At 42.2% G+C, this 13,058-nt stretch overlaps 1 protein-coding gene across 6 annotated transcripts in view; it reads right to left on the bottom strand.

Annotated features, from left to right (window-relative positions):
- Positions 1-13,058, bottom strand: part of ebf1a (EBF transcription factor 1a) — a 265,989-nt gene that overhangs the window by 74,187 nt on the left and 178,744 nt on the right. For all 6 annotated transcript variants that reach the window (XM_007891402.2, XM_007891404.2, XM_042340170.1 and 3 more), the window contains exon 10: positions 10,539-10,665. In XM_007891402.2, coding sequence (XP_007889593.1) covers positions 10,539-10,665 — 127 coding nt within the window. The remainder of the gene's footprint in view (positions 1-10,538; positions 10,666-13,058) is intronic.

Genomic DNA, 13,058 nt, shown 5'->3' with positions numbered 1-13,058 from the left:
GATTTTTATTCCTCCTCAATTTGCTCTTCTGCTTTCTTAAAGATGATGGCTCATGCTGGGATACAGTTATAGAAATGCTGGGCACCACTTGTAAACTCACCCAAATACCAATTCTTATTGTGTAAACCTACACAGTGAATGTCTGCAGGCTAATTGATTGTTGTATAACAGCTTGTATAGTAGGGGTCCTGGGATAATGACTGGGGAAGGGGAACCCTTGCTGTTCCCGCACCCCTTTCCTAGTTCTTCTTAGTCTTTAGGGCTCAGTGCTATACTGAAGAGTTGGAAGAAATTGGCAAACATTTTTTATTAGTGATTATCACAATTACCAAGATTCGATGTAATCCAACTACATTTTCATTGCTCACTCTGATCACATTTATGTTGAATACATTTTTCAAGCAAGGGTATTTAGCCCTTCCCATTTATGCTCTTTGAAAAACTGTTGCCAAATGCGAGGATTATTATTATTATGATGATGATGTGAAACTGAATCAAGCAACCTAGGGAAGGTGCTACATTCAATCCAAATTAGCTGATCTCAGCCAGAGTTGCAGGAAGTGTGCTGCAATTGACCCTAGGCAAGGGAGAAGAAAATTAGAAAGACACCTCTCTCTCTACACAGTAACCCCTGATGTGTTCAAGGGCAACTTCACCATGTTCGATGTGTGACATTAATTGGAAACCAAGAAGCATCATACTTTCCTTCTCTCCACTTCAAATTTCTCCCCTAAAGGTACAGTCTCAACCTAGGCTACAGTCCACAAGAGCTTTAGTTGAATAACTTGCCAACACTCAATGCTCAAGCGTATCCAAGAAGAAAGGGCCTTGAGCAAAACATTGGAGGGCAGTTGTTTCCTGTAGAGCTGTATCCCATCATGAGACAGCACCTTTAGGTGCAAACATTGAAGTGTAAGATAAACTGTTGCTTCCAATTTTGCACTTTACCTAACAAGAATGACTTGCTTTTATAGTTTTTTTGAGCCCTTCATATAAAGTATTTTACAGCGATGATGTCAGACTATGTCAGAGGATGGGAGAGGGGAAATGAAGGGGTGACTGTAGGCATAGTCGAAGAGGTAAGTTTTTAGGCAGCTGTTGAAGATGGAGATGAGACAGAAAGATTTGAGGGAGTTCCAGAGGGTAACGGCAATATGGCTGTAGGTTTGGCCACTGATGGTGAGATGGAGAGGGCAGTGAATATACAGTATCCCCGAGTTTGCTGAGTAGAAGGATTGAGCAGGAGAGTGAAGCTGGAGAAGATCCCACAGATAGATGTGAGGCATGAAGGGATTTGGAACTGAGAATGAAGATCTTGAAGTTGATTTTGGCAGGGTTTGGGCAGTTTTGGATGTGAGAAAGGGAAGGTGGACGATATTATGAAGTGACCAAAAAGTGATCTTGATCAGGCATGAGATGTGAGGGAGGAAACAGAGCACACAGATGTGTGCTGGTTCAGTAAGTTTGAGAGACAGGCAGGGAAAGTGGAGGAAGTCAGAACTAGAAGCGAGAGGACATTGGTGGGAGCCAAGGAGGATGGCTTCTGCCTTGTCCATATTTAGTTGAAGAAAGTTGAGGCTCATCCAGGGCTTAATATCTGGCAGGCAGGTGATCAATAGACATGTAATGAATGGTAGAAGTAGAGAGGTACATTTGGGTCTTATACCCAGCATGCAATTAATATCCATGCAGTGGGCGAGGTGAATTTCCCCCTCTCCTCATCGGGCAAAATGCGGGTATCATGACAGTAAGACAAGAAAAAACTCTTACCCAGTAATCTGCTTGTGCATCTAGTTTGAAAAACCCTGCTCTATAGTTTACACACAGATAACGAAAGCTTCGAAGTTAACCACACTCATATCTGTAATGGCTATATATGCTTTCTTTTATGTCATATTTTGCACGCCTGAGTAGCTCCCTGACCCCGTTGATGTCAAAGATTCTCAGAGGCCTGGAGTTGTACTAAGTTACAGTCCCATGGAAAAGACTGCAGCATAAAATAAACTCTAAGCAGCCGAGATTTAGGTGAAAGCTGCTACGAAAATCTTTGACATCAACTATATTTTTCACAAACGTTGTTTTGCCTAAAAGTGGTAACATGTTCAAGAGGAAACGTGCCTCAGAGGAAGCCAGAAGAATGCCATCAAACTGCCCACTCTTGCCTGACGCCAAGGTGTGTGAACAACACAGATAACGAAAGCTTCGAAGTTAACCACACTCATATCTGTAATGGCTATATATGCTTTCTTTTATGTCATATTTTGCACGCCTGAGTAGCTCCCTGACCCCGTGCAACCGAGCTTAAAATGAAAATGCACCCTTCCTGCCCTCAGCTGATTTGATGGCAGCAGCTCATGTAACTCTAAACATTTTACCAGCACAGAGACATTCAGAGTCTGTCGGCTGAGCTGCTCCCATTGGAATGATGAGATATCACCTGAGCATACAATGGTTTTAAGGCACTGGATTCCAATAGAGTTAACACAACTTATGAAAATAAACCAATGCACATATCAGGGCAAGATGGATAAATGGGTTGAAGAGGGAAATTCATGAGTTTCTGGAGGGAGAAGAGCTTGAGACAAGGCAGAGACCCTTCTGCTTGGCTCCCAGCAGTACCTCCTCACCTCAGCCGCTGACATTCTCACTATTCATGGCTGCACTTTTCACCCCACTGAGCCAATACAAAACCTCGGTGTCCTTTTCGGCCCTCAGCTATCCTTCAAACCCCACATTCGTTCCGTGACCCGTTCCGCCTTTCCCCACCTCTGCAACATGGACCGCTTCCGCCATTACCTCTCACCACAGGCCACCGAGACCCTCATCCACGCTTTCATCACGTCCCAGCTTGACTACACCAACTGCCTGCTCGCTGGACCTCCCAGTTCTTCCCTCCACAAGCTGCAGATTATTCAAAACTCTGCAGCTCGTGTCCTCTCCCACACCAGGCTCTGCAAATATATCAACCTGTCCTTGCCCAGCTTCACTGGCCCCCCATCCCTCAGAGAATCAAGTACAAAACCGGTTTTCACCATCAAAGCCCTCCATGGTCTTGCTCCCCCTACCTCTCTGACCTCCTAAACCCATATCAGCCTGTCCGATCCCTCTGCTCGGTGGATACCGGCCTGTTTCATGTAACCCACACTTCCCGCCCTATCATTGGTGGTCAGGGATTCAACATCTCTGCCCCTAAACTCTAGAACTCTATCCCACAATCCTTCTGCCTTACCTCCTCTCTTGCATCCTTCAAGTCCCGTCTAAATACCTTCCTCTTCAACCGTGCCTTCGCCCACCTTCCCACCCAACTCCCCCCTGCCATCCACGTCTTCTGACTCCAACTCCCAATTCAGGTCCAAAAATCCCTGACTGTCCAGCACCATGGGATGTCTTTCGGACATGAAGCACGCTATGCAAGTGTAATTTGTTGTTGTTGTTTTTGTTGTTGAGGGATATGGTGAGAAGACAAGTAAATAGGATTGATCTATCAAATGGGAATAATAATAAGAATAACAATCCTTGCATTTAGTATAGTGCCTTATCACATCGTCGAGATGTTTCAAAGCACTTCACAGGATATACTGTAAATTGGTTTGACTCTATATGTTTATGGGCGAAACACAGCAGCCATTTGTGTATAGCAATGTCCCACAAACAGCCAATAGAGTGAGTGACCAATGTTATTTGGGGGATTGTTGGCCGGAACACTGGAGAAACTCTCTTCTCTGTTTGAAGAGTGCCACAGGATGTTTAACATCCACCTCAACAGGCGAATAGGAGCTTGGTTTTATGTCTCACAAAGGACAGCACCTCCGGCAATGCAGCACCGCCCGAGCACAGCATTGTAGTGTCACTATGAGTTGGGGCAATGTATATATCATGTTCCTCAATAATTATGTTCTTATGGGTTTTTTGAGTTTGGGATTTTTGCCCATGTTTTACTCAGAATCAATGGAAAGCAGTTGACTTATTGCTTGTAACCAGTGATCCAGCAATTTTACATTCTTGCTGCGCTCAGACAGATTCAAGCCAAGCTTCATTTCCAAACCTCAATTGAAGCACACGGGCTGAACAGTTTTAAACTGTGGGAAATTGCTTGCCTCTTGACACTCCAGTATAATATCCCCAGGTTTTTCCATGCAACCAGCAAACATCAGGAACAAATCTGTGAGATTTCTATCCTGGCAAATATTATCTCCATCTGGACCTTACATTAATAAAGAGTGGGCAGGGTTGGATGATAAATGAAGCATACCTCTTGTGTAGAAAAACAACAGTGAGAGAGACAGAAAGAAAGAACTTGCACTGTTATAGTACGTTACCCTGTTGTATCATCTCAAAGCATTTTCAGTAATTGCTATAAAGTGTAGTAACTGAGAAAACAAGCGTCGATTTCTAATGGGCTTCTTCAATAAGGAATGTCAGTGAAGACTCCTCTGGGCATTGGACATATGTCCTGTCAGCCAGCTGGAACTTTCCTCCGAAAGTAGATTGTGCCAGAAAATATTCCCACCCGGCGGTGTGATGTACTGTACTTCCTTACTATCCTATTAGAAATTGCTGCATATTAAACCCCATAGCTGGCTCAAGTGGCTTCAAGTGAATTAAGACCCTGCATTCAATGGGGGAGAAATTTTATATAAACCACTTAAAGATTGATCAAAGTTGCAGTGCTGATCTGATACACGAAAGAGTGAAGCTCTCCATGCCAGTTAGAGAAAGCATGAAAAATCCCACAATAAATGGAGATATGTGGAAGTGCTGAGTGGGGACTAAACACTCCCAATAGGAAGGGAGAGAAATGAGAGTCGGATACTCAAGCTATTATAACAAGTCGGTTCAGGTTCAGTTCCACAAACACTGGACGTCGTATGATTTCACACCCTGGAACCCATTCGTCATGGATGTGCCCAGACTGTGAATATCGGTAAACAAAAACAGAAGTCTCTGGGAACACTCAGCACGTCAGGCAGGATCTATGGAGAAAGGAAAGTGAGTCAACGTTTCGGGTCCAAGACTGTCGTGGACCCGAAACGTTGACTCACTTGCCTTTCTCCATAGATGCTGCCTGACCTGCTGAGTGTTCCCAGAGACTTCTGTTTTTATTTTCAGATTTCCAGCATCTGCAGTATTTTGCGTTTTGTGAATATCGGCAGGCTACTTGACAGTGGAGGTCCACGATTCCAAAGGTTACCTTCATCCAATGACTTTTTCACTGACTGTTACTGGATTGTGATCGGGATCAGGAATCCTGGCTGATTTTTCCCTTCTTTTAGTACAGAGTTTCTGCTGGTCAGAGTGACATACATTGCAGAATGAGTCCATAGAATTTTGTTTTTACAGCATTTAAGAAGGCTGTTCAGTCCATTGTGGCCCATGCAGTCCCTAATTCCCTATTAAAGAATCCCATTGGAAATCACAGTATATTCGACCCCAATATCTCTGCACATAACCCCAGCAATTTCCCTAGCCTGGATCCCTGAAGCCGATTATCTACTTTGCTGAGATCAAGCAATTGACCAAAGACTAGGGACATTCCTGATCTGTGTGGAACCTTATTATGTTGCTTCATATCCCTCCCTCACCCGACCGGATTATTGCCCTGAAATTCATCACCTTCTTGAGGTAAAATTCCACCGGGGTCTAGACTTACTCTACCAACATGGCATTTTAGATCTCCCAGAATTTGTCAAAATGTTGAATTCAGTCTTAACTATGAAGTTGAATAGACTTCATAATTAAGACTGCATTTAAGAACTTGTCAAATTCCCGACACTGTGAATTTCTTCATGAATAAAGTAACTCTAGGCCGAGGTGGAATTTCTCTCCCGTTATCTATTATCTTCACTTTATTTCAATTGTGTTAAAAATGTTTAAAACGGCTTGGGGAAGAGGAGACTGTCTCCACTTAGTCATTTGCCGTACTCGTCAGGATTAGAGGATACTTGACCTTGCCTGTGACACACTTTCTTTAGGAGCAGGTCATATATTTCATGATTTTTTTAAAATATAAAAAACAGTCAAAAGAATGTGGTTTTAGGTCAGTTAAAACTCTTCTCAGCAGCCAGAGAGGCTAGTCACAGCCAGGTGGCCTCAGGGCATATTTTGACAAACGACAATTAAAAATAATTTCTCCTAAATGAGACCCGACCACAAGCATTCAACCATTAGGGGGCAGGAAGGTTTTTTTTAAAAATTGGAGAGGAAGGCATGCTTGACTGAACCACCCTCTACCAAAACTTCTTCACCCCACGCCCCACCCCCCCCACCTCCTTTCCGCTCCTCCTAGGTCAAATGAACAACAAGCCGTACTTAAGTATTTTAGCCAAAAAACTGTAGCCTAGTCCCTCTGAGAAAACATATGGCCAGTGTGGTTTTGTAACATGTTCCAGAACATTGCGTTCGATGTGGAACATTGTGGAGGGGAAAAAATCCAGTTTTCTTGGAATGTTTCTCTATGGAATGTGTTAGAAACAGAACTTCCAATTGGTCCACATCCTGTAAAACTATAATGAGCCTTGTTTTTTTTAAAAAAAGTTCAAACTGTGTGGGAGTTAAAACAAGTTCACATGGGAAATATGAATGGCTTACACACCAAACTCACATCGCTTTGCTGAACTGCTGGTTCACTTGTTATTCAAAACCTACAAGGGACTAATAAAGTCAATTAAAGCACAGCAGCTCACTGGTAGAGAATATTACAGGATTTATGCTTCATGTACTTTGGAGGCAAAGGTTTTACATTGAGAACTGCTTTATTTCCCCGAGAACAAAATAAAACGCACTTCCCAATTTTCCTCAGCAAAATGCTGACTGACTTCATTAAAGGAGAGAAAATTGTTTAGGGATTTGTTGAACTCTGTGTGAAACCCTGGCTAAATGGCTTGTAACCATTTTCTTTAATTTGATGTAAGAATGATTGTATTACAAACAAATTTTTCCTCTACAGTCATGCTTATGACTTTCAATTAGGTGAAACAGCATTGTAGGCACACAACAGTCAGAAGAATATCACCTTCATTACAGGGGGAGTGGCCAAACACACACAAGGAGTAATTTCTTTATGACCAATGTACCCCTCCCTCTCCTTCCCTGTCTCCCTCCCTTAAAAACATTTGTGATTTGCTAACTTATTTTCCAGTCTGAGAAATTAAAACCAGAGAGGAGGAAATTACTCAAATCGTTATAAAAGGATCCAATCTCCCATTGGGAATGTTTCTATGAAATTGTGTTCATTTGAGATCTATATGCTCCAATTAGCTCCCACCCACATATCTCAGTGATGCCGGAGTGAAATAAAATAGAAGGCATTTATACAATTAAACAAATGAAAGAAAGCAGATTGCTAGATTTCAGGTGCTAGATTTAAGAAGCTCTCACAATGGCTCAATTAATAAAGCCACTGCCTGGTGTCAAACTGAGCCATACTGATCGAGAAGCTTCCATCTTTTGATCAAATATATCACATCTCAGCTGGGGCAGCAGTAGGGGAATAATTAATTGGTCTCAGCGCCCTTGGGCTAGGGAGGGGGAAAAAATCAGCCAGGGATCTTGTTCCTGATCCATATCCAGTAACCTCTGCTGGAAAGCGTGTCTGCAAGTGTAGGGGATTTTAGACGCCTGTAATTCACCGCAGCAGGCAGGCAAGACTTGAATTGAAGATCACCCAGAATTGTGGAAAATTCTAAAATTGAGTTAATTTTTTTTAAAAAGGTTTCCAAATTAAGATTCATTTCCCACAATTTTGCACAATCCTAAATTTGAGGTAATCACTGGCTAACTATCGGGAGGGAGCAGGAACCCTGGCTGAGTTGTTCCCTCCCCAACCCACAGGCACTGAAACTAATTGCCTTACTGCAACTCTGCTTCAGATCAAGTAACTCCGCACCAGGGGTGGGATGGGGTTAGATAGAGATTGAAACTGGGTCTTTTCTGATCTGGGCATCTCAGAACCACAATATCCACTGTCTGAGCAAGTTAACAGTGTCATGGAAAATAATGAAAATTGATATTTTATTTGAATCAGAAAATTAACCTATTGCTCACTGCTCTGTAGATGCAAGTTAGGAAAGTTATAGGTTTGTCTGTTTTTATGAATGACACCTTATTAAGGACCAATCTTTGCAGATCAGCTTTGGAGGTGATGAAAGCTGGCAGGACCAGGATATGGAGGGTGGGGGGGGAAGCAATCTGAAGGAGGGAGGGGATAAATGTTGTGTCCAACAGCTAAATTCTCACTCCATTTTGCTCAGTGGCAGAATGCCTGTGTGGTGAGTTATTTGAGGAGAAATGTACAGTGAACATTTACAGGACAGCGTTTTGCCCACAAAAAAGTCAATTCACTTTACAGTATATTATGTGAAACGTTTTGAGATATTTCGAAGATGTGTGAAGGAGGTATATCAAATGCAAGGATTATTATTATTATTATTTCAAACCGTTATATACATCTGTGCTGGTGTGTTTCTCCACATCAGCCACCTCATCTAATCTCACTCCCCACACTCTTTTCGAGCATCTAGCCAATTATCTTTTAAAATAATCTATGGACCACTATTCCTTAGCAATGGGCGTTGGGGGCAATACAGGCTCAGATCAGCTATCTCAGCACCGAGGGTATTTCTCTCTAATGGACACAAAACTTTGCATTAGTTTCTTAACGGGTAGAAATGGTCTATTTCTTTTCTCCCAATGTCTACAAGCTTAATTCTATCTGCAATACAATTATGAGAACCATTAGTCAAATACTTTCATTATATGCCCATAATTGGCTTTCTATTTGTGCAATCATGTGTGTGAGATTCCAGCACTATTAAACTTCAAACTCTGGGTGATGGCTTCACATTTTTCCCAGATTAACCCTTCAGCTCCTGAATTTCTTTCAGTCCCAAATGTGGTCCTCCAGGACATTCTCACTGATAACAATGGGAACGGACAAAGGCAAGAAAGGTGAATTAAGCACCAGTGCCCCATGATTGCATTGTGTGTGAACACAAGGAAAAAGGGGAAGAAAAGAGAGCAGGTACACAGAAAGAGGATGAATGTGCAGGAAGAGAAATGGAGAGATGCATGGAACAAAGGCAAAAAAGAGCGAATGAGAATAAACAGAAAGTGAGAATGACGCAGAGAGAAAAAAGGGCGAAACAAAAGAGAGCAAGAATGAGAAAAACAATGAAAGAGCAGTAAGAGAAATCAAGAGATAGAAAAACAGGACTGGAAATAGAACAAGGAAGAGAGGGAACGAGAGTAAAAGAGAAAGAAACTGAACTAGCGAGAATGCAAAGAATGAGAGAGGTGGAGAGAAACAAGAATGAGAGCAAAATAATTGTATGTTAGCCTCCACCACAGCTGATTCAAAGAAAGAAAAGAAGTATTCCTACTTTTAATAAAACTTCAAATTTATTTTGTGCGGTAAAAATGTCGATAATCAACGTAAAGAAAGAAAACAAAAATTGCAGATGTTTTAGACAAACACTAACGTTACTATATTATATTGTACTTTCGGATATCAGTCAGATCGTGGGAGGACCCACTTTGCACCAAGTCTTAAAAGCTTCAATCTACTGTCACTCCCATTGTGCATACATAGTATAGAAATCATTTTATACAAGGGATTTATGTAATGTGTTCAGAGTGTGTGTTACCCTAGGAATGTGCATTGAAGTAAGTCTGCAATAAATTCAGTTCACATCACACCTCAGTCATTCGGTTTGCTTGTGGAGCAGGATTGTGGGGGGGGGAGTGCAATCTGAAGTGGGAGAGTAATCTGAAGGTGGGGAGCAATCTGAAATAGGGGGGGGGGGAAGAGGCAATCGCTCTGTCCAACATCTAAATTTTCATTCTATTTAACTCAGTGGCAGAGTGTGATCAAAGCAGCTTTGTAGGTTTGTAGCACTTACATTCAAAACCAGAGGGAGACTGCAGACCCAACAGACTCAGATATTGGGACACAAATCGACTGACTCAGTTAATTTAATGGCCTTTTAACGGTAGGCATTTGTAATGGGATTTCCTGTTAAAAACGTAAATGCTGTTTACTTGGGGTCAGCTCCATCAAATTAAAAGTGAATCCGCATGATGGCAAAAAAACTACTTATTATGTGTCTTATAACCATTGTCATGTATCTTCTCTGCTTACTCCCACTCCGTGCCCCCACTCCACACACACATTTTGCACCTGTGAAATGTGAAATCTCAAGTCTTTCCCCAGGATCTTATGTAGAACTCCTTACCTCCTGCAATGGTTTGCAAAAACCCAAAGTTTGGTGTCACCCAACTACAACTCCTTGATTTATCTCATCCTCTCTCCTGTTCTTTTCAACCTTGGTGGCATACTGCCCTGTGGGCCTTAGGCTTCCACCTGAGTCTCCCAATTAGTAGGAAAGCCTACAGACTATGTGTACAGGGTGGAGGGGGGTGTGAGGTGAAGGGAGATGACTGGCAGTGTTGCCAAGCGATCTCCAGGCCCCAGAATGAAGGAGGAAAGCATTGCAGAACAAAACACATTAAAACCTAGAGGAGCATGTGCCGAGGCTCCTTACCTGTGTAGATGAAGCGGCCTGGAGTCCCTTTACAGAACTGCTTTGACTTGTAGGAGAGAGTGACTTCTACCACACCGGGGATATGCCGTGGAGGGGTCTGCACTCTTATTGCATGTGGTGTAATTAGCTGCAATAAAGTACAATAAACATGCCATCAAGTGGAGTTCTTCAGCAACACTTCACTGCCAAGTTTCAGTAAACAGGGCTTTTTCAAACGCGTAATAAATGTGTCACTGTCCTAATACACTGTTGATAGAGTGCACATTAAACATACTGACAAGAGTATTAAAAGTGTTTTACAGAGCAGTTGTAAAGCAATTAACTCTCTTTATTCTCCTGGTCTGAAACAGGGTTGGCTGACTTCCTGCCCTGACACAATGAGCAAGGTTAATAAAAAGCATTTTATTGAAAAAGTTACTGTATTTCACAAAGCATGCTTCAGATTATAAGAGAATTGACAAAAAGGTGAAATATCCTTTGTCTATTAAGGCAGAGCTGAGGGTGGCTCTTATCAATGGCTCAGTTGGAAAAAGCACACCAAGTGTGTACTGAGACCTGCTGGTCAGAAGGGGTGCAATGCTGGCCTAGGTTGATCCCAACCTGAGGAAGGAAGGGTTGTCCCCTCCTGTTAGCTGAGATCAGCTAACTCTATACAAACAGATCAAACCTGACACCAGCCATCAAATAAGCTATTTGCGTGAAGTTTGTGGTGATTCATTGTGTGCCTGATGTGAAGATCATCTTTAGAGTTCACTTACAAAATACAGTTACTACACTTTATAGAAAATCCTGTGAGACGTTTTATCAAATGCAACGATTATTTTATTTATTATTAAAAGAACTATAATAATACTTGCATTTGATATAGCACCTTATCACGTCTTCGAGATCCCATCTTGGCTATAACCTTGCGTACGTAATAATAATAATCCTGGCATTTGACATAGAGCCTTATCACTTTGTTGAGACATCTCAAAGAATATACTGTAAAGTGAATTAACTGTATATTTTGTGGGCGAAACATGGCATCCAATTACACACAGCAGCGTCCCATAAACACTCATGGATTGAGTGACCGATTCTGAATTTTTTCAAAAAAGACACCTACTTCCTGCTATGTAAACAGAGGCGTGTGGAATAAGGCAACTTGCCTAATGTTTCATTGTAAAAAAAACTTAAAGTCAAGTGGCGAGACAGAGGGTAATGAGGTCCTACAGAGCCCTCAGAGCCAGCACCCAGCCCCTCGAGCTGCTATTAGGTCAACATAAATATGTTCAATTCTTGTCAGCAAGCCGCAGTCTGCTTCAGAGTGTCAGTGTTTCTGTTTGGCATTGAACTGAACATACAGAGTGCAATGAAAGACCCTTAGGAACTGTCTTACCTCCTGGTTAATCATAATTATAGGGTCAAAAGCAAAGTAATTCCTAACAGGAGGCATTCCCGCTCGGTTATCAACAACTGGAAATGTGTCATTCCTGGCCATGGGAACTTTGCTCTGACATAATAAACATCAGAAGTGGACACTACACTGAGCCTACCTCTGGAAATGACTCCACTGAGCTAAATCCTGGAGCAGAGTTCAGACAAGTCTACATCTGGAGTGGAGTGTCTTTGTGACATACAGCTTTCACACAGCTTCCAGAAGTTTTGAACCAGCATTGACAGTGAGGACACAAAACAGCTGCCACCAGGCATCATAGAACCATAGAATTATACAGCACAGAAGGAGGCCATTCGGCCCATCGTGTCTTTGCCGGCTCTTTAAAAAGAGCTATTCAAATCAATCCCACTCCCCCGCTCTCTCCCCATAGCCCTGCAAACTTGTCCTCCCCAAATAATTATCTACTTCTCTCTTAAAAGTTGTTATCGAGTCGGCTTCCACCACCTTTTCAGGCAATGCATTCCAGATCCGAACAACTCGCTGCGTGAAAACATTTCTCCTCACCTCCACTCTGTTTCTTTTCAACTAAATCAGTGTCCTCGTATTACCGACCCACCCACTAGTGGAAATAGTTTCTCCTCGTTCACTCTATCGAATCTCCTCATAATTTTGAAAAATTCTATTAAGTCTCCTCTTAACCTTCTTTCATCATCATTAATGTCACCGGCACGTGCCTCTGTGTGATCAGAAAACTGTATAGCCGATCTTGCAATGCGCTCACTAGCCTCCTCCTGGTGTTTTGGGGATTACTAAATTTTCAAGCTTTGATGTCACAAAATGTCAGGGTCCATTACTTACCCACTTGATAAGTGACGCAGCGCTATATTGAAGGGTGTTTTAGCAGTGTTTGTTTGTAATTGTGATTCTAGGAAGCTTTTGAGTCATTTGTGCGTCTACGTGGTTATTAACAGCTTCCATTATCAATCAACAAGATTCATAATAATAATCTTTGTACCTGATACACACAGATAATGTCAAAATGCCTTAAAGCACTTCACACATATTTGCTATCAAATGTAGCGATGTAGCCACTTTGGTCACATTAAGGACCCCGAAACAGCTGTGAAGGGAATGAACAC

The sequence above is a fragment of the Callorhinchus milii genome, unplaced genomic scaffold, assembly GCF_018977255.1.
Source record: "Callorhinchus milii isolate IMCB2004 unplaced genomic scaffold, IMCB_Cmil_1.0 Scaffold13, whole genome shotgun sequence".
Taxonomy (NCBI): Eukaryota; Metazoa; Chordata; class Chondrichthyes; order Chimaeriformes; family Callorhinchidae; genus Callorhinchus; species Callorhinchus milii.
This window is presented reverse-complemented; position numbering and strand designations above follow the sequence as displayed.